The sequence below is a fragment of the Ranitomeya imitator genome, chromosome 8, assembly GCF_032444005.1.
Source record: "Ranitomeya imitator isolate aRanImi1 chromosome 8, aRanImi1.pri, whole genome shotgun sequence".
In the NCBI taxonomy this organism is placed as follows: domain Eukaryota; kingdom Metazoa; phylum Chordata; class Amphibia; order Anura; family Dendrobatidae; genus Ranitomeya; species Ranitomeya imitator.
In genome coordinates this window covers 120,704,667-120,731,166 of record NC_091289.1, presented here as the reverse complement: position 1 = coordinate 120,731,166, position 26,500 = coordinate 120,704,667, and the positions used below count along the sequence as shown (strand labels likewise).

General features: G+C 47.3%; 2 protein-coding genes across 4 annotated transcripts in view; one reads left to right on the top strand and one right to left on the bottom strand.

The window, feature by feature from the left end:
• Window positions 1-4,134: 4,134 nt before the first annotated feature.
• Window positions 4,135-17,262, bottom strand: PRPF38B (pre-mRNA processing factor 38B). Of its 2 annotated transcripts, XM_069737310.1 has the most exons (7): window positions 17,130-17,224; window positions 16,945-17,001; window positions 10,850-10,918; window positions 8,731-8,882; window positions 8,162-8,222; window positions 5,878-6,101; window positions 4,135-5,447 (listed from the first exon to the last, which is right to left on the bottom strand). In XM_069737310.1, exons 3-7 carry the CDS (start codon window positions 10,859-10,861, stop codon window positions 4,697-4,699), a joined length of 1,200 nt encoding a protein of 399 aa, XP_069593411.1. In that variant the 5' UTR covers window positions 10,862-10,918; window positions 16,945-17,001; window positions 17,130-17,224; the 3' UTR covers window positions 4,135-4,696. The 2 variants fall into 2 exon arrangements, with proteins under 2 accessions (XP_069593411.1, XP_069593412.1); XM_069737311.1 differs by having other exon boundaries at window positions 16,945-17,262.
• A 104-nt stretch (window positions 17,263-17,366) lies between these two features.
• Window positions 17,367-26,500, top strand: part of HENMT1 (HEN methyltransferase 1) — a 72,548-nt gene continuing 63,414 nt past the window's right edge. The window contains exon 1 of one of the 2 annotated variants that reach the window (XM_069736064.1): window positions 17,367-17,463. The gene's annotated coding sequence lies outside the window, so the exon portion shown is untranslated. The remainder of the gene's footprint in view (window positions 17,464-26,500) is intronic. The other variant, XM_069736065.1, reaches the window with a different exon arrangement.

Here is a 26,500-nt window from a genome sequence, read left to right as displayed (position 1 = left end):
TAGTAAAAGTGACATGTTCTTCGGGTCAGTACGATTACAGTGATACCAGGTTTTTTTTACATACGACTTTTTGATCGCTTTTTATTCAGTCAGTATGATGAAAAAATTACTTTTTTCACAGCGTTTGCCATACGGAATGAAAAATGTGCCAGTTTCATAGAACAGGTCGTCCTGGACGCAGCGATATTAAACTGAATACTTTTTTTTTGTTTTATTACAAATGCTGCGTTTTGTATGATGAAACAACTTTTAGTTATGTGTGCACTTTTTTTTTCATATTTATTATTTTTTTTTATTGTTACTTAGTCCCTCTTTGGGACATGTATAATTTTTATTTTGACCACTGGTCTCGTGCACTGCAGTGCTTGTGAGTAGTGAGCCACTGACTCAGCCCGTCAGAACCAGGGGACATCACATGACCTCAGGGCATCATGGTAACCATCGGGACCAATGATTCTCATCACGAGGGTCTGATGGATAGCAAGGGAGTCTTGCGACCTCCTTGCAACCAATTAAATACTGCTATCGCAATTGACAGAGGTTAATCAGCGCCGATCAGCCTTAAAACCATAAGTGGCCGATACTGCGGGGTGTCAGTTGCCATGCATGGCTGACACGCACTGGAATTGCAGAAGCTAGTCTCTTATTCCTCAGCGCCATTAAAAAGCAACAATGAGAATTTAAGGGGCCTTATTCATCAGCAGCAATTAGAGGTTAGCTACTATTACAGGCAGACTGCCAGCTGTATAACACAGCCAGCATTTGCTAGGTATGGTGAGGGCTCAGCTCCTGAGACTGCTCTATACACTCCCACAAGACACTCAGCATATATGTATGGCAGATACTGGGAAGGGGGTTAAAAGGGCTGTCCACTACTAGGACAACCAGCTCTTAATTAAAATGTTTGGTGCCGATAAAATAAAACCTGTACTCACCTCCCATGCAGTTGATGTGATACCGGCACCCAATCAGCGATAGTGTCACTGTCACCGCCTCCTGTTGAATTGAGCAGGAAGAGGAAGTCCGAGAGCAGCTGCAGCCTGGACTTCCTCATCATGTTCGACTGGTCCAAATGGCAGGGACAGTGCTGCCAGCGCTCATTGGGCACCGGCGTCACAACAACTTGACGCGAGCCACGGAACACGGAGTGCCTACACTGCGGGAACGGCTCTGGCATGGGACGTGAGTACAAGCTTTATTATTTTATGGGGGCCAAGCGTCAGGTATGAGAAGAAATTATCCAAGACAAGATTCCTAAATTAAGATCAATGGCAAATACTGGTTGTGCCAGATGCATAGGTCACCATAATCTAGCAACATTAAAGTGCAGCCTTTATACCCTTGCTCCACACATTTCAACTGAAAAAATGCTAAGGTTTCACACTAGATTTCACAACACAAACTGCATAACTTAAATAGATCATAAACCTTTTTTTGGTTGGTGTACTTACTTTAAAAACCCATGTCAGAATGGCTGTACAATTGTTTTTTAAGTTTTCCTTCCCAATAGTAAAATGATTTTTTTTTTTTAACAAGTGCAGCTGAAAAGCAAGAACTCAGTCCAGAGTATTCATGGGCTAAAAGTGCGGTCATCTCCATCCTGCCAGGCTGTCACGCTGCAATCTGTGTGGAGCATTGAGACTTCAGGAGCAGCAGGTGAGACCATAACATCCAGGTCAGCCACAAGTTCTCAATAATCACGCACCACTCTTCCCTCAACTCAAGCTACTGTCCTTAGACTCTATTCTTTATTTTGCTGCATTCAATGTTCAACTCTCAAAATGCCTTTCCAGATCAAATCCACTGTTCATGAAGCTGGTACTGCCCAAACAATTGAAACTGGACTACGAAAGCCTAAATAGAGGAACGTGCTCGGATAACATGCCCGAGTATCTTGGGAGTACTCGAATATGTTCGAGTCCCCGTGGCAGTAAGACAGGCGTAAACTATGCAGCCGCAGGGACTTGAACATATTATTCGAGCCTGCCCAAGATACTCAGCTAGCACCCAAGCGTGCTCCGGTAACACGCTATCCGAGTACATTCACTTATCACTTCTAAATAGTGGTACTAATAGATTTAGATTTTATTTCATTGTCGCTCTTGGCCTGATTACCCCTTTCTCTTCTCTCCTCCAGAAATAGCCTTAACACATATACATAATGAACCTGTGACATCACATGTAGACTTTTTACCTACATTTTCCACTTGGGCGCACCATTTAATTTACCACATGCTTTACCGTTTTTGTGCTCCAAATTATTCCCTTTGTGGCGTAATAGGGATTCTTACTTTCATTTAAGCTTCGTAGACTGCAACTTTATCTACTTTTTATCACTTGTAGATTTCATTTTTTCAGACACTAACAAGGCCTTTCTTCCATTGAGATTTTGTCCTAAATTTCCCAGCAAGGGACTGTATTACAGTGTATTTGCTAGATTAGACTCCTGCTTGTACCTTTGTGGTACACTTCTAGTTTCTTTGCCTTTGTGATCTGCATGGTTATTTGTATCCTTTTGTTCCATTCTCTTACCTTCACATTTTTGCCTTTATAATGTCCACATTTAAAATAAACCAAGAAACACCAACTCCATCCACATTTATAATGAGATATTCAGCATAATGAGATATTCAGCATTGCTCCAAGCACGATAATGTTTGGTACTATTATGCACTTCTACTAAATAAATCTAAAGTCTTCCTGAGCTTTTCAGCAATTCCTTACACCATAGTCTGGTTCTAGTTTACCTACAAACTTTCTTCTTAAGGCCGGGATCACACTACAGCGAGATACGGCCGAGTCTCGCAGGGTAAAACCAAGCTCTGGCACCGGCACTCCGGAGCGGAGCATGCGGCTCCATGTATTGCTATGCGGCCTCACGCTCCGCTCTGGAGTGCCGGTGCCAGAGCTTGGTTTTATCCTGCGAGACTCAGCCGTATCTCGCTGTGTGTGATCCCGGCCTAATGCACAGACTAATGCTTTAATTGTTGCTTGCAGAAGGACTGGAGCCTCATTCTGTTTGACCTATACAGGGGCTGCTCCATGTGCTTGGACCTTATTAAAAGGGAATCCGTCAATTTATTAATCCCAAACCACAGCAGCAGGAATCAGAGCATGGCTGCACAATTGCAATCAGGTATATTTATTTATGAAACTCTCCGGCGTTCCAGAGGAAACAGTTTAAAAGAGTTGTGAGGACTTTCAGGAAAGACCATACTAGTCCGGCGCCGGACAGCTTCTCTCCATTTAATTGACAAGTCTTTAACATATGAACAAACCTATTAATCATCTGGAGAGGCACCAGCCCAATATAGTCTTCTCCCTATAGTGCCCGGCTGACAAACTTTTTTCTTCTCTGAAACAGTGGAGAGTTTTATAGAAAACTGCATCTGACTGCAATCGCGCGCAGCCAGGCTCCAATTCATCTGGCGATGGTTTTGGCAGCCTGAATCAAGTGATAGGTTCATTTTAATGTAAGATTCATACTTAAAGTTTATCATAACCGATCAACACATCTTCTAACTTTGTTTATCCACAATAGTCAGGAGGGATTTGTCTCTGGTTGTGAAACCACCATTTTCTTGCCATAATAGCAACATGTATCCCTTCTGAATTTTACCCGTACACAATCCGCTCCCCCGTCATTTTACTCTAGACTTGCCTTCCTGGAGATTGTGAATACATGGCGACTTTGGTTGTGTGGCATGGTCTCAGGTCACGTGTAACCCCAGCCTAGCAATTTCAAAGCGAATATTCACAAAAACTGAAGGATTTAGTGCTTCCATTCCAGATCCAGTGTGTCTGAAATTTGCAATCTGCATTCCATTTTATTGGCAGTCATGTCAACTATTAAGGGAATTTTTCTTCTTGCAGACCCCTTCAAATGGTTTCATAGTTTGCACCATTGCTTAAACTGGTCAGCCCTTAACTAGGACACTGACATAACACTCCAGTTCCCTGATTTGGTATGATAGCATCACTTCATTTCCTTTTTCAAACTATAATTTTACTGTAAACTATTTGCACCTGTTTGACAGTTAAGCATTTTTGATTGGAGGAGGTAGGGGATCAATATCTTCCTGCATAAAGTAAGTTATATTCAAAGCGGAGGTAGACCAATAAAAAGCAATCACATCATAGATCAAAATGTATTTTTCTTAAAAACTGTTTACAATTAGACAATGACACAAAATTAAATGTTATATTTGCATTCATATCATTTTAGAAAAAAAATCCCACAAAGAGCCATTCTACCGAAATGTCAGCTAAGCCATGCACGCAGCGCCAGGAGGTAAACCACAACCTCAGGAGCGTTGGGATGAGAAGAGTGACAAATTTAATGCCACTTACAAACTGGACCAGCAGGATTGTTATGCCAGAAAAAGAATTAAAACATCAGGGCATTGCCAAATACAGCCTGAACGTTTCAGGAACACTGAACTGATAAAAACGCAACAGTAGCTGCATGAGAGCAGACAGCTTGAGCTTATGTAGGGAAAGTTGCAGTATTGTCCAAAATACACGAGGTTCCCAAAAGGCACTTCCCTACATACAAGTCATATTGCAACTTGTTTCGTACAGAATAAAAAAAACATGAGTGCTATAGAACCAAGTGGGACTTTGAGAAATGGAGCAGAGAAGAGAAAAAAAAAAAAAAAAAAAAAAAAGGATTCAATGTGATCCATTTATTGAAATATTACAGACTATCATCTTTGACCCTTTGCTTTTCTTCATTGTCAGAACTGTGACGGTCATGGTCCTTACTCTCGTGCTCACGCTTATGGCCTCTGTCTTTACTCCGACTTCTCTTTCGCGGCCTCTCCCTGCTTGAGCTGCGCTCTCTCTTTCGGGACTTTTCAGCGCTGTCTGTCCGCCCACGACTACTGCTTCTGCTATGTTTGTTTGACTTCTCTTTTTGCCTGTTTGACTTTTCTTTGCTCCGGCTTCTTCCTCTAGCATTTCTGCTAGGGCTCCGACTCTTTCTCTGTTTTCGGTCTTTGCTTCTACTTCTGCTGTGTCTTCTTTCCTTACGCAATTCTCTATCTTCTCTGTGCCGTCTGTCCTCTCGGTCCTTCCTCTCTTCACTCCTCTTGCGCTCTTTTGAACGCTCTCGAGGTCTATCGGTATCCTTTTCCCTGCCATTGCCCTTTTTATCATGGTCCCTCTTTCTGCTTCTCTCATTTTCTTTTTCTCGGTCCTTGTCTCTCCGGTCTGTCTTGCGGTCTCTGCTCCGACTCCTGGTCCTGTGCCTCTCTCGGCTTTTACTTCTCCTACGCTCATTGCTTCGTGACCGCCGCTTGTCTTTGGACTCGCGTTCTACCCGCTGCCGTTCTCGCTCTCTCTCTAGTTCCCTATCGAAACTTGATGTTCCATGATGTTCCCTGTGATGGCTTCTACTCCTTGATCTCCTAGGCGACCTTCGTGGACTTGCGGACCTTTTCGGAGACCTACACAAATGCAAATATAAGTTACTTGAATTAAAAATAAGAAAAACTAAATATTACAAAGCAAAATGTAATGTTCTTTGAGGATCAGTCTTTGATATATTAAAGGGTTCCCCCTCATCATATACATGAAGACCAATATTGCATATGGTGACTATATATAGTTTATGATATATATATATATATATATATATATATATATATATATATATATATATATATATATATATATATATATATATATATATATATATATTATATTATATATATATGATATAGATACATATATGATATAGATACATATATATATCTATATCATATGTATCTATATGGAAAGGCAGATATTTTAACTACTAAAGACATGTAAACTTGGAGCAGCCGTTTGATAAAAGCTAGGGGTGTGCGTTAAAAGAGGTTTATTTTGAAAAGTCACCTTGACCGTCTCCTCTCAACGTGCCTCTGAACGTCTTCTGCTTCCTCAGCATTCTCTTTCTTGACCTTTCTTGGTCTGGTTTTGATTTGTTGGTCTATGTGTTTCTGCACTGGAACAGGGATCCTTGGAAACAGCGTAGAGAACCACTCCAGCTTAGTAAGGAATGAACGTAACATCTCTCCTATTGTCATTATACAGCCTCCGCCAGCTTTCACATCCAGGTCCTGCAAAATCAGTCGAAGAAAGAGGCAAAGGGGAAGACTCTTGTAAAAAAGCATCCTGCATATGTGAAATAAGTCACAAAAACTATAAGTTCATACTGGAGGTATCTAATCTTGGGTGCATCCATAGGTGTTAGTGATCCTAATTGCACATGGGGGTGCACTACTAGCAGACTCATTTTCCTATATCTCCTACAAGATAGGAGGTGGGCTACATTCCTCCATTACTTAAGAACAAAGGTGCTAACAAAAATAGGTCCGCTTTCTAAGATTTGAACTGTCAACTTTACACAAGCCTATAAAGTGTGCAGAAATGAAAACTACCATTAGAAACACATTAACCGTGAATTTCAACATGCATTCTGAGGGTTTATAAAGGGAGTAAGGCAGGTGTTGACATATCAATTTATCCCCAAATGTCCCTCACTTTCATGTCATTTGAGCCCTGAGCATATTTAAGGGCGAATCTTAAGGTAAAACTTCTTGCACTCACACACATGCATGTGTTCAGTTTAATTTCGCCCCATACAATTGGTGCAGCACAAAGATCTAGAGGAAAAAAGAGCAGGTTAGCTAAAGTAAATCAGATATGCCATATTGTAAACCATTGTGGGGCATGGAAAGCTCTTCATAGCAGAAACAGGAAAAATCTGCCAAAGAAGCCACTACACTGAAACATCTAAGAGACATTGTCATCTGTAAAGTAAAGGTTTGCTATACAACAATGTCTGCAAAGCCGTCTGGCTATTCGTTTTATCCCTTCACCTCGGAACACGCCATTCTCCTGCAGATGTACAGCTTAGGGCTCATACTCACTTGCGAGAAACTTGGATGAGTCTTGCACGGCAATACCCGGCGCTGCTGCTGGCACTCAGATCGGAGCGTGCAGCGCATAGGAATACATGCAGCCGCACGCTCTGCTCCTCTGTGCCGGGTATTGCCGAGCGAGACTCAGAGTTTCTCGCAAATGAGTATGAGCCCTTAAAAAGGGTTACAATGCTGCCCGGCTGTCTTACTCAAATTGTGGCTATCTGGTGAAAATTCAATTCTTCCTGGGAGCCGCCGGCTTTCAGTTACTGCTCACTATGCTGTGAGCTGTAAGAACGCTCTGGAACTTTGATTTGACATCTGGCTCTGCAACACATCAGTGCTAAGCAAGTTGTCAAATCAAAGTGGGCTTGCAACTGCTACTCACAGTATAGCGAGTGATGCTATGAGCAGTGACTGTAGCTGATCCACGCACGCCGCCATGACTGAAAGCCGGAGGCTCCCAGGAGGGCAGATGAGCACAACATTTGCAGGTATATAGAGTTTTCTGAGGTGACATGTTCACTTTAAGAATTAGAAAACTTTTGCTCTTAAGTAGGAACAGACTTTATAAAATTGTATATAAAAATATTGGACTAAAATACAGACAATCCCTACCACTAAATGTTTAAAGAAGCAAAAAGGAATTCACAATTCTAAAAGCAAAAGATCAGAAGTGACCGCTTGTAAGTAACTTGCAGACATGGAGAGAGTTGTGCTGGTGCGGCATCTTCTCATCTGGATGTCGCTGTCTTATCTATTCCCCACATTTTCGATAAACTTGAATGGGTGGAGGGGTTGCAAGCATGTATTCTGCGTCATACATATGCATCAAATGCGCAGTATGTATTTGCTTGTGAAGGTACACAGCGCAGATTTATGAGGAAAAAAAAAAAACCTCTTCTACATGCTGCCAAATTATTTTATTTTTTAGTCATATACAGTAGTTGATTCAAGAAAGATATTAAAAGGGAGCACTCCATGTCTGCCATGGTATTACTTGAAACAGCAGATTAGGTGGGTGGTGGGGTGCAGGGAGTCAGACCACCATGGATCTGAAATTGATGATCTACCCTATGGAGAGGTCATCAGTAAATTTAAGGCTGGAAAACGCTTTAAGGAAAAATACTTTATCGCCATCTAAACGTCAGAGACCAAGGAATGATATATATGGTGCCAACAACAGCCTGTTTCTGCATCAGCATGCACAATTGAAAGCTGTACAAATGAAAATTGAATTACCCTTGGTGACATACCTCTTCGTCATCAAGAAAGTCTTCATACCAGTCCCATAAGTCGGTTGGGGGTTGTGTGTACCTGGGAAATGGAAAAGACAATATTCATGTAACAAACAAGAAAAATAATAATGGATACTTTAGAAACCTGAACCAAAAGTTGAAAATACATATAAAAATTATCTGTCTCTGCACGGTTGTCCTAAGGCCATTCCACCTAATGTTCCCAAGAGGTGAATACAAAGTGGATTTCCTCTGCCGATTTCTGCGTGGAAAATCAACTGCCTATTCCAGGGGCACCATTAAGATGCTGTGGAGAAACTTTGGGTAATTTAGGTGGCTGCTACCACCAAGGAGTTCATATATGCAGCGGGATTTATGGGAAGGTACCCTCTGTGCGTGAAAGTTATTTTCAGTAGCGCCATATCCTACAGAAGAAAGTCTATACAATAGTGAAATATACTGTAAAAACACGACCACCAGCTCCCCTGATTACCGGATTGGATCTTATATTTCATGGGATCAGCAATGATATAGAATTCTGTATTAAAAATAAAATGGTCACTAAAAACAAAACCAAGCCCACTTACCTTATATACATGAACCCAAGTGCCCTAATGTACGGGGAGTCTGTGTGTGTGATAAGCCCCATTACTTGCTTTCTTGTCAGCTTCAGGGTGAACAGTTTATAGAGGAGACAGAAGGCCGTTGATACAATGCCGCCTGTGCCGACACCACGTACCTGCAGGGACAGCAGAAGGCTCCTGTAAGTCACAGCTCCTCATGCAATATCACCAATAGTGAGCCAGAGGCCAGGAGCCCCACAAACAGAAGGTTTACACAGCACTTCGATCAGATAAATAGCTTTGCACACTTAACCCCTTAGTGATGGAGCCACATTTTTTAAATCTGACCAGTGTCACTTTATGTGGTAATAACTCAGGAACGCTTCAAAAAATGCCAGTGATTTTGAGACTTTTTTCGTGACACATTATACTTTATGATAATGGTAAATTTAGGTCAATATGTATTGTGTTTATTTATAAAAAAAAAAAATCAAAAAAAGTGTGAGAAAAATGTTTAAAAAAAATGCAATTTTCAAAATTTGAATGATTATCCCTTTAATCCAGATAGTCATACCATAACAAACCATCAATAACATTTCTCACGTCGGCTTTACATCAGCATCATTTGTAAAACGTTATGTTATTTTGTTAGCATTTTAGGAGGTTTAAAAATGTAGCAGCAATTTTTCATTTTTTCAAGGAAATTTACAAAAAAATTTTTTTTTAGGGACTTATCCATGTTTGAAGTGACTTTAGGGGTCCCATATATTGGGAAACACTCAAACGTGATACCATTTTAAAAACAGCACCCAGTGACATCAAAAACTGCTGTCAGGTAGTTTATTAACCCTTCCGGAATTAATGCAAAGTGGCATGACAAGTGAAAATGTGTATTTTTACCACCTAAATGTCTAACATCTGAACAGATTACTACAGCCGTCAGACTCTAAGGCCGCTATTTGGTCATGAATTGCCATCGCAGACATCAGGACCACACAATCATGATCTGAGGGCACCAATTGGATAAAGAGGGAGCCCCCACACTGTTAGGGTACCGTCACATTAAGCGACGCTGCAGCGATCCAGACAACGATCCCGATCGCTGCAGCGTCGCTGTGTGGTCGCTGGAGAGCTGTCACACGGACAGCTCTCCAGCAACCAACGATGCCGGTCCCCTGGTAACCAGGGTAAACATCGGGTTACTAAGCGCAGGGCCGCGCTTAGTAACCCAATGTTTACCCTGGTTACCAGCGTAAACGTAAAAAAAACCAAACACTACATACTTACCTTCCGCTGTCTGTCCCCCGGCGCTGTGCTTCTCTGCACTGACTGAGCGTCAGCCGGAAAGCACAGCGGTGACGTCACCGCTGTGTTTTCTGGCTGGCCGGCGCTCACAGTGCAGAGAAGCACAGCGCCGGAGGACAGACAGCGGAAGGTAAGTATGTAGTGTTTTTTTTTTACGTTTATGCTGGTAACCAGGGTAAACATCGGGTTACTAAGTGCGGCCCTGCGCTTAGTAACCCGATGTTTACCCTGGTTACCAGTGAAGACATCGCTGAATCGGCGTCACACACGCCGATTCAGCGATGTCTGCGGGAGATCCAGCGACGAAACAAAGTTCTGGACTTTCTGCACCGACCAACGATGGCACAGCAGGATCCTGATCGCTGCTGCCTGTCAAACTCAACGATATCGTTAGCCAGGACGCTGCAATGTCACGGATCGCTAGCGATATCGTTCAGTGTGATGGTACCTTTAACCATTTTTAATGATGTAGTCACTATTGACAGCAGCATCTAAGGTGTTAAAACAGATTTGGACGGTGCAAACACTGATCGTGGCTGATGCTGCAAGTTGTCAGCTATAGTGTATAGCCGAGAGCTACTGGATTGTCATGTGTATGGGGATGCTATTCTCTTATATCTCAGTCAGTAAAAAGACGTATTGGCTGTCAATAAGGGGTTAATGGTCCATTTACCAGACCTTGAGCAAAAATATTTTAATTTCTCAACCTAAAAATAATTGCATTCCAATATGAAAAAACAAAAATGAATAAATGCAAAAACTTATGTTGTGGGGTAATTATTTCTTATATACCTCATTGGAATACACCAAGAATGGGAAGGCACGTACTTGTACTTACCCCCCCGCACATCCCGGTTTGTCCAGCAGTTTTGCGACTTCCTTTCTCCCAAGGCTCAACATGATTTACCTAGAAGAGAGAATGAGTGGGGTTATTACAATGTCTTACATGTAGATACAACTCCGCTACTCTGTACTGAGAAATGCTAACAAAATGACAAAGCAGATAATAAAGGGAAGTGAATATCGGAAGAAATAGGATTTCAGGGCCCCGAGTTATAAGTAACATCAAAAATATACAAACACAGAATTAGCAGATTTAGGACAGTCACCAAGGGCCTTCCAGCCTTTTCAGTTGTCTCCCCTGTCCATATGCCTGAAAGGGGCACACACATGCCATAGAGGATATTGGAATAGAGTCTATGATCTTTGCAGGAACAGCTCCAGTTCTTGCAGACCAAACTTTTTTGGTTGCAACCGCAAATTCAGCTATTTGCCAGAGATACCAGGTATCATCAGAAGCCGACGTCTACCTCTGTGTATATATTTCAATCCTACATATTGTTCCATAGACAGTCACCGTCTATCTCTCTTTCCTCCCGTTTGTATGAATACAAAGAGGGATATTGTATAGAGGATACACTTAGCTTAAAACAATTTAGTAGGGAACTTTAACTCTATATAAGCTGCCCTGTAAGGTTAGGACAAAGCGCCCAGATGGCACCTAGTATGTGATAGACATAATAGTGACGACATGTATAATTGGTGGAGAAAGGATGAACAAGTCTTTTTTCAACCTTTTGTATGTAACTATGTAAAAAGGATTTTTTTAAAATAGTTATACTTTATAGTCATTTCTTTTCCAAGTTTGGATTGCATCGCCAGAACACTGGTATGTTTAATAGCTGCTGAACCACTGACACAGACGTACAGCATTTCTTGTGCCTCCCACGACAAGCAGATGACAATGTTCTTCAGAACCAGAAAAACAAGTTGTACATGCAGCGACTCCACTGCCAAAATCAGCAATGGGAAAAAAAAACCCATAACGATGATCTTGCCAGGGAAATGCAGCTTGTGCCTACATAGGATAAATTGTAAGCAGCCTGAATGGGACAGATACATCAAGACAGCCACAGCGCTGCACCAGTCTTCCTGCAGTACAAGGCTCCAAATTCATTGAGATGAACTACTTACTGAATGTGGCGCAAGTTCTAAGTGGCGGGCACCTCTGTGAGTGGCGCTAGACATGCTGCTCCAGGACTGCACCGCAGTAGCAGCAGGCCTTCTGATCAGGGATTGCTCGATCATCGCTCGGTGTGGTAGAACAGATCAGTTTAGGCAGTAAAACCCTGGTTACAGATTGCCTTTTATATAACAAATCTGCCCCATTGTATGAAGTCTCGGCAACCCACTGTGAGCTTAACAGCACTTTCATTAGGGGTCTTAAAACATCTCAGGGTTACTAGGAGTTTGTGTGACAATAAGTGGAATGATTGACCGGCCACATACATTCTAGCAATATATCAGAGATTTGGCACACTGTATTGTCACCAGTGGATCAATTTACAGTTTGACGCCTTTATAATATGAAGGAAGTTATACTGCCAGACGTCTGTACATACTTATTCCCATATGCAGGTTGGATCGGCTGCCATTGGGGTCTCTGGCTGCCTGTGCCTCTGCAGTGATAAGTCCAGTAAAGGAGACAGCTCTGTAGGATGCAATGCTGGAGTCTGTACTGGACCCCGAGGTGCCACCATCTCCTCAGTTTCTGAGTCCAGTACATAAGTGAACACTAGGAACACATTGCATCCTACAGAGCTGCTCCCATACTGGCAGGCTAGGAAATAGAGCAGGCCACTCATACAGCACAGGAGACCCATTGGGGAAACAAAGACCCGTCTCCACATGTCTGCTGCTACAGAAAGATTAGATTTACTAAAAACTAGAAAGTTATACAGAAGAGAAACTTTGACGAGAGATTGAGCTTTCCTATAGGAGGGCAGAGAGGTGGCTTGATGGCTAAAAGGGTATCCAGACGTGGGACAATAAGTCTGCTATCACTTTTTATTCAGACTGCTGAATCGTGAGTGTGGTGTGCACAGAATCACAATTTCTGATACGAACAGGCAATCATGCGTACCTGCGGTCACGAGTTGACACGTTCAGCTTCTCTCAGTAGAAGTGAATTGAGAGACGCAGGATGAGCTTAGCTGGCACCATGACTAACCCGACACACGTCACATACATACAGTCACACCAGGGCTGTGGAGTCTGTCGTGAGTCCATTTTGGTGGAGTCGGACTCATGGAAATTGAGGAGTCGGAGGTTTGGCTTACTGAATTGTCACCCAGCCACCCGCTCTCACTGGGAATAATGAAAATGTACACATTGCACACAGTCACAGAGTGAGTGCAGACTTTTGCTCCAAGCCCAGACAACAACATTAATCAATCATTAGCATTCATAGACGCTATGGGAGATGTGGCATCACCCACACTGCTTCTATTCCTGCCCCCTTCAGAGAACCGCTGGGGTGGTCACCTCACAGCTTTTATCAGCACTATTCAGACTGGACGGCATCAGAGGGCGGCGATCGCTGTGCTGGCCCCTGATGACGTCCTGTTTGTGGCTGGGTGACCAAAGGGAGAAGCGACTGCTTGGCCATCCTCCTGATGACATCTCCTCTCAATGAAAAGTCACAGAAGATAAAATTAATAAAAACCAAGTACAGTTATTAGCTGTATAAGGAGAACAATAAAGTATTTTAAAATAAAGGAAATTGCAGTGGCTAGGGGTGAAAATAGATATTTCTGAAGTGTTTTCTAAGTATTGGACCACCCCTTTAATGAATCAGGTCCTTAGAATGCAATAGTAAAAGTATTAACACTTTACCAACCCCCGGGCCCCCAATGGCCTCTGCTTTTCTGGAACCAATATTATCAGTTAAAGGGAACCTGTCACCCCCAAAATCGAAGGTGAGCTAAGCCCACAGGCATCAGGGGCTTATCTATAGCAGGGGTGTCAAACTGCATTCCTCGAGGGCTGCAAACAGGTCATGTTTTCAGGATTTCCTTGTACTGCACAGGTGATAATTTAATCACCTACACAAATAATGAGTTGGTGATTAAATTATCACCTGTGCAGCACAAGGAAATCCTGAAAACATGACCTGTTTGCAGCCCTCGAGGAATGCAGTTTGACACCCCTGATCTACAGCATTCTGTAATCCTACAGATAAGCCCTTGATGTATCCTGAAAGATGAGAAAAAGAGGCTATATTATACTCACCTGGGCGGGTGGTCCGATCCAATGGGCGTCGCGGTCCGGTGCCTCCCATCTTCTTACGAGGACGCCCTCTTCTTGTCTTCACGCTGCAGCTCTGGCATACTTTGTCTGCCCTGTTGAGGGCAGAGCAAAGTACTGCAGTGCGGGAAAGGTCAGAGAGGCACAGCGCCTGGCACTGCAGTACTTTGCTCTGCGCTCAACAGGGTAGACAAAGTACGCCTGCGAAGCGTGAAGACAAGAAGAGGATGTCATCGTAAGAAGATGGGAGGCCCCTGGACCGCGACGCCCATCGGACCGGACAGCAGCAGGACCGCCCATGGGTGAGTATAATCTAACCTCTTTTTCTCATCTTCCAGGTTACATCGGGGGCTTATATACAGCATTACAGAATGCTGTAGATAAGCCCCTGATGCTGGTGGGCTTAGCTCACCTTTGATTTTGGGGGTGACAGGTTCCCTTTAACATGGACATATGACAACTGTAGCCAATCACTGGCCTCAGCAGTGACCTCAGTAATTGGCTGCAGCGGTCACATGTCCATATCAATACATTAATAGAGGAGAAAGAGCAGAGGACCCTGGTGGACTCAGGAAGAAGCAGGGGGTCGGTAAGGAAGACTTGATCAGCATTTTAGTAGTTTATGAACCTTTCTGGATGGTTGGATATGTGTGATCATAGCCTGGAAAGCATGGCTGCTGCCCAGCACAGGGGTCCTCGGAGCTCGGACACATGGAGGACCCCTGACACATGTGATCATAGCCTGGAGAGCATGGCTGCTGCCCCGCACAGGGGTCCTCGGAGCTCGGACACACGGAGGACCCCTGATACATGTGATCATAGCCTGGAAAGCATGGCTGCTGCCCAGCACAGGTCAGGGGTCCTCGGAGCTCGGACACATGGAGGACCCCTGATACATGTGATCATAGCCTGGAGAGCATGGCTGCTGCCCGCACAGGTCAGGGGTCCTCGGAGCTCGGACACATGGAGGCCCAATGATACATGTGATCATAGCCTGGAAAGCATGGCTGCTGCCCAGCACAGGTCAGGGGTCCTCGGAGCCCAGACACATGGAGGACCCCTGATACATGTGATCATAGCCTGGAGAGCATGGCTGCTGCCCCGCACAGGGGTCCTCGGAGCCCAGACACATGGAGGACCCCTGATACATGTGATCATAGCCTGGAGAGCATGGCTGCTGCCCCGCACAGGTCAGGGGTCCTCGGAGCTCGGACACATGGAGGACCCATGATACATGTGATCATAGCCTGGAGAGCATGGCTGCTGCCCAGCACAGGTCAGGGGTCCTCGGAGCTCGGACACATGGAGGACCCCTGATACATGTGATCATAGCCTGGAGAGCATGGCTGCTGCCCCGCACAGGGGTCCTCGGAGCCCAGACACATGGAGGACCCCTGATACATGTGATCATAGCCTGGAGAGCATGGCTGCTGCCCCGCACAGGGGTCCTCGGAGCTCGGACACATGGAGGACCCCTGATACATGTGATCATAGCCTGGAAAGCATGGCTGCTGCCCGCACAGGTCAGGGGTCCTCGGAGCTCGGACACATGGAGGACCCATGATACATGTGATCATAGCCTGGAAAGCATGGCTGCTGCCCAGCACAGGTCAGGGGTCCTCGGAGCCCAGACACATGGAGGACCCCTGACACATGTGATCATAGCCTGGAGAGCATGGCTGCTGCCCCGCACAGGGGTCCTCGGAGCTCGGACACATGGAGGACCCCTGATACATGTGATCATAGCCTGGAAAGCATGGCTGCTGCCCAGCACAGGTCAGGGGTCCTCGGAGCTCGGACACATGGAGGACCCCTGATACATGTGATCATAGCCTGGAGAGCATGGCTGCTGCCCCGCACAGGTCAGGGGTCCTCGGAGCTCGGACACATGGAGGACCCCTGATACATGTGATCATAGCCTGGAGAGCATGGCTGCTGCCCCGCACAGGTCAGGGGTCCTCGGAGCTCGGACACATGGAGGACCCATGATACATGTGATCATAGCCTGGAAAGCATGGCTGCTGCCCCGCACAGGGGTCCTCGGAGCCCAGACACATGGAGGACCCCTGATACATGTGATCATAGCCTGGAGAGCATGGCTGCTGCCCCGCACAGGTCAGGGGTCCTCGGAGCTCGGACACATGGAGGACCCCTGATACATGTGATCATAGCCTGGAGAGCATGGCTGCTGCCCAGCACAGGTCAGGGGTCCTCGGAGCTCGGACACATGGAGGACCCCTGATACATGTGATCATAGCCTGGAGAGCATGGCTGCTGCCCCGCACAGGTCAGGGGTCCTCGGAGCTCGGACACATGGAGGACCCCTGATACATGTGATCATAGCCTGGAGAGCATGGCTGCTGCCCAGCACAGGTCAGGGGTCCTCGGAGCTCGGACACATGGAGGACCCCTGATACATGTGATCATAGCCTGGAGAGCATGGCTGCTGCCCCGCACAGGTCAGGGGTCCTCGGAGCTCGGACACATGGAGGGCCCCTGATACATGTGATCATAGCCTGGAGAGCATGGCTGCTGCCCCGCACAGGTCAGGGGTCCTCGGAGCTCAGACACATGGAGGACCCCTGATACATGTGATCATAGCCTGGAGAGCATGGCTGCTGCCCCGCACAGTGGCCCTCGGAGCCCAGACACATGGAGGACCCCTGATACATGTGATCATAGCCTGGAGAGCATGGCTGCTGCCCCGCACAGGGGTCCTCGGAGCTCGGACACATGGAGGACCCCTGATACATGTGATCATAGCCTGGAGAGCATGGCTGCTGCCCCGCACAGGGACACATGGAGGACCCCCGCACTCAGTCTGTCCTCTCACCCCGCTCTACGTACCTTAAAATAGATTTCGTCCACCACCTCATGGTAGGTCTTCAGCTCATACAGCTGCACCTTGAAATATGGAGAGGACAAGATGTTGGTCAGAATCATAGGGTTCAGATTCATAGTCTTTTCATTGCCCCACAGCGGCAGTACATTCCCAGGCTTCCCAGAGGGCGCAGATTTGTTCCCCCCACCACCTGTCTGAGTGGGTTGCGGGGTCCCCCCGAGGGCCACCGCGTTGTTATTCGCCATTTCTAACCGGAGAAAATATGGCGGCTGCCTCACCGGACAGCAGGAAGTGACGTCACATGGTGGAAACGAGAAAGAAAGGCGGCTGAACAGACCGGCCGAGAGAACCAATCAACGCGCTTGAATATGCGGGCAAATCAAAACGCTTGTACTTGGCGTCCAATCATTGATTTCGTGTCTCGTATCCGTAGAGTACCCAATCAGAGCGAAATGCGGTGACCCGCTTGTTTTTTTTTTATTTTGGCGAGTCGAAACTTTATTTTTCAACCACAACAGAACATTGTAAGTCATGATTCAGAAGAGACGCCAATGGACGTCTGTCCGTCCGCAGTGTTTAATAAGTGTACTAAGCTCAGTGTTTCCTGCGCCCCCACGGCGGTATATCTCCGAGGTCTGCGCTAGTGAAACTCCAGAGCAGCAGAGAGTGCAGCGGTCACTGGGATAGTGCAGGGTGAGGGATAGAGAGTGCAGCGGTCACTGGGATAGTGCAGGGTAAGGGATAGAGAGTGCAGCGGTCACTGGGATAGTGCAGGGTAAGGGATAGAGAGTGCAGCGGTCAGGGATATAGTGAGTGCAGCGGTGAGGGATAGTACAGTGGTCAGGGATAGAGAGTGCAGCGGTCACTGGGATAGTGCAGGGGTGAGGGATAGAGAGTGCAGCGGTCACTGGGATAGTGCAGGGGTGAGGGATAGAGAGTGCAGCGGTCACTGGGATAGTGCAGGGGTGAGGGATAGAGAGTGCAGCGGTCACTGGGATAGTGCAGGGGTGAGGGATAGAGAGTGCCAGCTCCTACCATCACAAAGCCTTCCTACACCAGGAAGCCTCCCAAGGAAAAGTACCCAAAGCCAGTCTGACCAAGCCATCAACCTCCATGGCCTGACAAAAGGTGAAATCCAGAAAATGGTACACAAAGTCAAAGAGGAATATCTCAGCATCTGGAGGAACGACATAAACAAATCCCAGAAACTGACAATATACCGGAATCTACAGAGGGAGTACAAACTGGCCCCATATCTAGAGAAACTAGAAAACCCCAAAGATCGACAGATCCTGAGCCGGTACAGACTGAGCGCCCACAGCCTACTCATCGAATCCGGGCGGCACCGACAGAACTACAAGCCTCGAGAGAACAGACTCTGCCAGCAGTGCCCCCAGGAGGCCGTGGAGGATGAGGCCCACTTCCTGCTGAGGTGCCCCAAATACTCCGCAGTGAGGGACACTCACTTCAAGAGGCTGTCTGATCTCCTCCCAGATTTCACCTCCAAGGAGGAGGAAGAGAAACTGCCGATAATACTGGGGGAAGAGGAAAGTGCAGTGGCCGTAGCAGCGGAATATGTCAGTGCCTGCCACAGACTAAGAGGAGCCTGATATGTCATGGACTCCCGTACCCCAACACTGGACATATCCCTATCCCCCGACTAAAGAGCCCGATATGTCATGGACTCCTATACCCCACCCTGGAAACATCCCCTATCCTCTAAAAGGAATTTGATATTCCCTGGACCTCTATATGCCCCCCCTCCCCCACCCCCGTATTTTTACCATATGCTTTGGCAATGCTAACATGTACTTAGTCCTGCCAATAAAGCTCATTTGAATTTGAATTGAGTGCAGCGGTCACTGGGATAGTGCAGGGGTCAGGGATGGATAGTGCAGTGGTGAGGGATAGAGAGTGCAGCGGTCAGGGATGGAGAGTGCAGCGGTCAGGGATAGTGCAGGGGTGAGGGATAGAGAGTGCAGCGGTCACTGGGATAGTGCAGGGGTGAGGGATAGAGAGTGCAGCGGTCACTGGGATAGTGCAGGGGTGAGGGATAGAGAGTGCAGCGGTCACTGGAATAGTGCAGGGGTGAGGGATAGAGAGTGCAGTGGTCACTGGGATAGTGCAGGGGTCAGGGATGGATAGTGCAGTGGTGAGGGATAGAGAGTGCAGCGGTCAGGGATAGTGCAGGGGTGAGGGATAGAGAGTGCAGCGGTCAGGGATAGTGCAGGGTGAGGGATGGAGAGAGCAGGGGATAGATAGTGCAGGGGTGAGGCATAGAGAGTGCAGTGGTCAGGGACAGTGCAGGGTGAGGGATGGAGAGAGCAGCGGTCAGGGATAGTGCAGGGGTGAGGGATAGAGAGTGCAGCGGTCAGGGATATAGAGAGTGCAGGGGTGAGGGATAGAGAGTGCAGGGGTCAGGGATAGAGAGTGCAGCGGTCAGGGATATAGAGTGCAGGGGTGAGGGATAGTGCAGGGGTCAGGGATAGAGAGTGCAGCGGTCAGGGATAGTGCAGGGGTGAGGGATAGAGAGTGCAGCGGTCAGGGATAGTGCAGGGTGAGGGATGGAGAGAGCAGGGGATAGATAGTGCAGGGGTGAGGCATAGAGAGTGCAGTGGTCAGGGACAGTGCAGGGTGAGGGATGGAGAGAGCAGCGGTCAGGGATAGTGCAGGGGTGAGGGATAGAGAGTGCAGCGGTCAGGGATATAGAGAGTGCAGGGGTGAGGGATAGAGAGTGCAGGGGTCAGGGATAGAGAGTGCAGCGGTCAGGGATATAGAGTGCAGGGGTGAGGGATAGTGCAGGGGTCAGGGATAGAGAGTGCAGCGGTCAGGGATAGTGAGTGTAGCGGTCAGGGATAGTGCAGGGTGAGGGATGGAGAGAGCAGCGGTCAGGGATAGAGAGTGCAGCGGTCAGGGATAGTGCAGGGGTGAGGGATGGAGAGTGCAGCCATCAGGGATAGTGCAGGGGTGAGGGATAGAGAGTGCAGCGGTCAGGGATAGTGCAGCCGTCAGGGATGGAGAGTGCAGCCGTCAGGGATCGTGCAGGGGTCAGGGATGGAGAGTGCAGCAGTCGGGAATGAAGAGTGTAGCCGTCAGGGATAGTGCAGGGGTGAGGGATGGAGAGTGCAGCGGTCACTGGGATAGAGAGTGCAGCGGTCAGGGATAGAGAGTGCAGCGGTCAGGGATAGTGAGTGTAGTGGTCAGGGATAGTGCAGGGTGAGGGATGGAGAGAGCAGCGGTCAGGGATAGAGAGTGCAGCGGTCAGGGATAGTGCAGCCGTCAGGGATAGTGCAGGGGTGAGGGATGGAGAGTGCAGCCGTCGGATGGAGAGTGCAGCCGTCGGATGAAGAGTGTAGCCGTCAGGGATAGTGCAGGGGTGAGGGATGGAGAGTGCAGCCGTCAGGGATAGTGTAGGGGTGAGGGATGGAGAGTGCAGCCGTCAGGGATAGTGTAAGGGTGAGGGATGGAGAGTGCAGCGGTCAGGGATAGTGCAGTGGTGAGGGATAGAGAGTGCAGCGGTCAGGGATAGTGCAGTGGTGAGGGATAGAGAGTGCAGCGGTCAGGGGTAGTGCAGGGTGAGGGATAAAGAGTGCAGCGGTCAGGGATAGTGCAGGGGTGAGGGATGGAGAATGCAGCCGTCAGGGATAGTGCAGGGTGAGGGATAGAGTGCAGCCGTCAGGGATAGTGCAGGGTGAGGGCTAGAGAGTGCAGCGGTCAGGGATAGTGCAGGGGTGAGGGATGGAGAGTGCAGCAATCAGGGATAGAGAGTGCATCGATCAGGGATAATGAGTGCAGCGGTCAGGGATGGTGAGTGCAGAAGTCAGGGATAGGGCAGTGGTCAGGGCTAGTGGCTGCTTTGTTACTTGCTCACTCTGACCTGTGTTTTGTTGCTTTGTTTCCATCTTTGTTTTGGCCTAAAATTCTATGTAAACATAAGTTTTTTTTGTTTTTTTTTCTTGCCATTTTTTTTTCACCTTTTTGGGGGCGTAAACTTAATGTGTTTTGTAATTATGTTTTTTACATTATGGTAAAGATTTTTTTTTTTAAACTTGATTTTAGCTTTGTTTCTGTGCCCAAAATCCACCCAAAATATACTTTAAAGGGAATCTGTCACCACATTTGACCTATATAAACTATTAATATGGCCATACAGGCTGTAGAATGCTGAAAACAGCCCTACCTGTGTGTCTCATATAATCTTTTATGACTTTATATAAGTGACCTCTTCCAGGCTCCGGGGCCGATGATACGTGGAGATAACTCTGCATCCAGAGCTTATTTATTAGGGAGAGACAGCCTGCCATATAACTCGTGTGATAATCACATCGCACTGCGCAGACTGGCTGGCACCTCTCCTTACCTGAGCAAGCAGGGCTGTGGAGTCGGTAAGCCACAGCTGCGACTCCGACTCCTGGATTTTATCAGGTTCCGACTCCTTCATAAATGGCCAATTCGTAACAATAAATTTACTGTTGTCAAATATTAACATCGTGCTAATTCAGTTTCTCACCATCATATAAGTAATCAGACCACTTAGAGCAAAAACTATATTTATTAGAATACAATTAGAATATAGCAAATAACTTTTATAAACGTTTCTAAACTCTTGTAAGTAAATATGCAATAAACACTGTTATGCAGTTAATAAGAAGAAATCTATAAATTTGTCCTCAGAAAAAGTATTGCCTCTGTCAGATCCTCCTTTATGGATGCCCTCAAATCTGATCTACCGTATATACTCGAGTATAAGCCGAGATTTTCAGCCCAAATTTTTGGGCTGAAAGTGCCCCCCTCGGCTTATACTCGAGTCACGGTAGTGGTGGGGTCGGCGGGTGAGGGGGAGAGGGCGCTGAGGTATACTTACCTAGTCCCAGCGATCCTCGCGCTGTCCCTGCCTTCCTCCCCGTCTTCTGTGCTGCAGCGTCTTCCCCTCTTCAGCGGTCACGTGGGACCGCTCATTAGAGATATGAATAAGCGGCTCCACCTCCCATAGGGGTGGAGCCGCCTATTCATTTCTCTAATCAGCCGTGCCGGTGACTGCTGACAGGAAGATGCTGCAGCACAGAAGACGGGGAGGAAGGCAGGGACAGCGCGAGGATCGCTGGGACTAGGTAAGTATGTTATATTCACCTGTCCGCGTTCCAGCCGCCGGGCATCGCTCCATCTTCCCGGCGCCTCCATCTTCCCGGCGTCTGCGCTCTGACTGTTCAGGTCAGAGGGCGCGATGACGCATATAGTGTGCGCGGCGCCCTCTGCCTGATCAGTCAGAGCAGAGACGCCGGGAAGATGGAGGCGCCGGGACCGGACGCTGGGAGCTGCAATCAAGGGAGGTGAGTATGTGTTTTTTTTTTTTTATTGCAGCAGCAGCGGCACAGATTTATGTGCAGCATCTATGGGGGCAGTATGAACGGCACACAGCACTATATGGGGGCAGTATGAACGGCACACAGCACTATATGGGGGCAGTATGAACGGCACACAGCACTATATGGGGGCAGTATGAACGGCACACAGCACTATATGGGGGCAGTATGAACGGCACACAGCACTATATGGGGGCAGTATGAACGGCACACAGCACTATATGGGGGCAGTATGAACGGCACACAGCACTATATGGGGGCAGTATGAACGGCACACAGCACTATATGGGGGCAGTATGAACGGCACACAGCACTATATGGGGGCAGTATGAACGGCACACAGCACTATATGAGGCATCTGTGCAGCATCTATGGGGGCAGTATGAATGGCACACAGCACTATATGGGGGCAGTATGAACGGCACACAGCACTATATGGGGGCAGTATGAACGGCACACAGCACTATATGAGGCATCTGTGCAGCATCTATGGGGGCAGTATGAACGGCACACAGCACTATATGGGGGCAGTATGAACGGCACACAGCACTATATGGGGCATCTGTGCAGCATCTATGGGGCAGTATGAACGGCACACAGCACTATATGGGGCATCTGTGCAGCATCTATGGGGCAATATGAACGGCACACAGCACTATATGGGGGCAGTATGAACGGCACACAGCACTATATGGGGGCAGTATGAACGGCACACAGCACTATATGGGGGCAGTATGAACGGCACACAGCACTATATGGGGGCAGTATGAACGGCACACAGCACTATATGGGGGCAGTATGAACGGCACACAGCACTATATGAGGCATCTGTGCAGCATCTATGGGGGCAGTATGAACGGCACACAGCACTATATGGGGGCAGTATGAACGGCACACAGCACTATATGGGGGCAGTATGAACGGCACACAGCACTATATGAGGCATCTGTGCAGCATCTATGGGGGCAGTATGAACGGCACACAGCACTATATGGGGGCAGTATGAACGGCACACAGCACTATATGGGGCATCTGTGCAGCATCTATGGGGGCAGTATGAACGGCACACAGCACTATATGGGGCATCTGTGCAGCATCTATGGGGCAGTATGAACGGCACACAGCACTATATGGGGCATCTGTGCAGCATCTATGGGGCAATATGAACGGTGCAGAGCACTATATGGCACAGCTATGGGGAAATAATGATCTATTTTTATTTTTGAAATTCACCGGTAAATGCTACATTTCCACCCTAGGCTTATACTCGAGTCAATAAGTTTTCCCAGTTTTTTGTGGCAAAATTAGGGGGGTCGGCTTATACTCGGGTCGGCTTATACTCGAGTATATACGGTAATTATTTTGAGAGCAGAGAACAACCTCTCTCCACTAACTTGGGTTGGTGGCAAAGCAGTAACCACTCGTGCAACATCTCTGACAATGTCAGGATACAGAGGAATCGCTTGTTGCATTGTTATTTTTGATGAACGGTCAAATTTCTCAATTTCTTTTAGTGCACATGAAAAATTCTGCTGAAATATTCTGGCTGTTTTCTTTGATGGGGATGACTCTTCTATGCGGGAACGCTTTGCACGGTCCTTGTGATCCAAATATTTTTCAAAATTAAATTCTTCATCAGTTGATGAGGGTGAAGATGTGGCAGGACGACCAAATTCTTCTTGTTCCTCCTGACTGTTCTGCAACCCTTTCATCCTTACTGCTATTTCAAACAGAGCTTCTTTTCCTTTAGTTAGCTGTTGATCATCTAGAAGAATCCGATGCATTGGGTCTACATAAACAGCTGCCAAAAGAATGTTATTTTGTAATAGTAGCTCCTCTCTCCGTTTCATTGATGTAGCAATGCCACTTGCAATTAACCCTCCTCTTTGGGACAGGCGAAACATCAGGTTCTTCCACTCCTTTAAGAAAATACCTGGAGTTAAGTCCTCTGCTTGTAATTTTTTAGTCACTGTAAATGGGTGCTCTAGCAATTTTTTCAGCTCAGTCACCTGATTCCACTGACTTTCATTTAGCGTCAGTTGAGTGTCAGCCATGTCTACAAGAAAGGTTTTCAGTTCAACCAAGCGCTGAATCATTAAGGCTACGTTCACACTAGCGTTCTGCTAGTGTGCGTCGCCTTAGCGTCGGGCGACGCAGCGGCGACGCACGCGTCATGCGCCCCTATGTTTAACATGGGGGACGCATGCGTTTTTGTGTGTTGCGTGTTGCAACACTTGCGTCTTTTTTGCCGCTAGCGTCGGACCAAGAAAACGCAGCAAATTGCATTTTTCTTGCGTCCGATTTTCGGCAAAAAACGACGCACGCGTCGCAAAACGCAGCGTTTTTGCGTGCGTTTTGCCGCGGTTTTGTGTGCGTCGTGCGTTGCGTCGCCGACGCAGCGGCGCGCAACGCTAGTCTGAACGTAGCCTAAGTAAGTACTGCCCCATCGTGTGGCTTGATCAATAATTGCCCCTTTTCCAGCACGTCTCTTCAAAATTGAGTCAACTTTAGGGGTTCTGGCAACAGTAGCCAATTTTCTCACCTTGCCAATCAGTGCAGCAGCATGTCCTTCTTGCAGACTGTCTCTTATAGCCAGCTGTAGCGTATGCACAACATAGCGCATGTGATGAATGAAAGAACGTATTGACACAGTTTCAACAAGATCATCTAAACTATCATGTTGCTGCTCATCTGAAGCAACTTCAGTTTGCTCCTCAGTTACAGTACTGTGTTCCTCTATTTCAAGTATTTCTGTGTCTGTGGACCCAGAATGTTCTTCTAGCTGCTGGTCACCATCATTACTCTCATTCATTAGCTTAATAGTACTTATCATATTTGAAGCATTCTCAGTTACGACAGAAAGAACTTGCTCTTTTTTAACCCCTTCCCGACCTTTGACGCCACGTAGGCATCATGAAAGTCGGTGCCAATCCGACCTGTGACGCCTATGTGGCGTCATGGAGGGATCGCGTCCCTGCAGATCGGGTGAAAGGGTTAACTCCAATTTCACCCGATTTGCAGGGACAGGGGGAGTGGTACTTCAGCCCAGGGGGGGGTGGCTTCACCCCCCCCTTCCCATGGCTACGATCGCTCTGATTGGCTAATGCACTTTCAACAGCCAATCAGAGCAATTTGTAATATTTCACCTATGAAAAGTGGTGAAATATTACAATCCAGCCATGGCCGATGCTGCAATATCATCGGCCATGGCTGGAAACACTGATCTGCCCCCACCGCCACCGATCTCCTCCCCAGTCCTCCGTTTTGTGGTCCGCTCCCCTCCATCCTCCTGTCCGCTCCCCCCCGTGCTCCGATCCCACCCCTGTTCTCCGATCCAACCCCCTGTGCTCCGATCAAAACCCCCTGTGCTCCGATCAAAACCCCCGTGCTCCGATCCACCCCCGTGCTCCGATCCACCCCCGTGCTCCGATCCACCCCCGTGCTCCGATCCACCCCCGTGCTCCGATCCACCCCCTCATACTTACCGAGCCTCCCGGTGTCCGTCCGTCTTCTCCATGGGCGCCGCCATCTTTCAAAATGGCGGGCGCATGCGCAGTGCGCCCGCTGAATCTACCAGCCGTCAGATTCGTTCCAGGTACATTTTGATCACAGTGATCAAAATAAAAAAAAATAATAAATGACCCCCCCCCTTTATCACCCCCATAGGTAGGGACAATAATAAAATAAAGAAAATATATATATATTTTTTTCCACTAGGATTAGGGCTAGGGTTAGAACTAGGGTTAGGGTTTCGGTATGTGCACACGTATTCTGGTCCTCTGCGGATTTTTCCACAGCGGATTTGATAAATCCGCAGTGCAAAACCGCTGCGGATTTATCGCGGATTTACCGCGGTTTTTCTGCGGATTTCACTGCGGTTTTACAACTGCGATTTTCTATTGGAGCAGTTGTAAAACCGCTGCGGAATCCGCAAAAAGAAGTGACATGCTGCAGAATGTAAACCGCTGCGTTTCCGCACAGTTTTTTCCGCAGCATGTGTGCAGCGTTTTTTGTTTCCCATAGGTTTACATTGAACTGTAAACTCATGGGAAACTGCTGCGGACCCGTAGAATTAGGCTATGTGCACACGGTGCGGATTTGGCTGCGGATCCGTAGCGGATTGGCCGCTGCGGATTCGTAGCAGTTTTCCATCAAGTTTACAGGTCCATGTAAACCTATGGAAAATCAAATCCGCTGT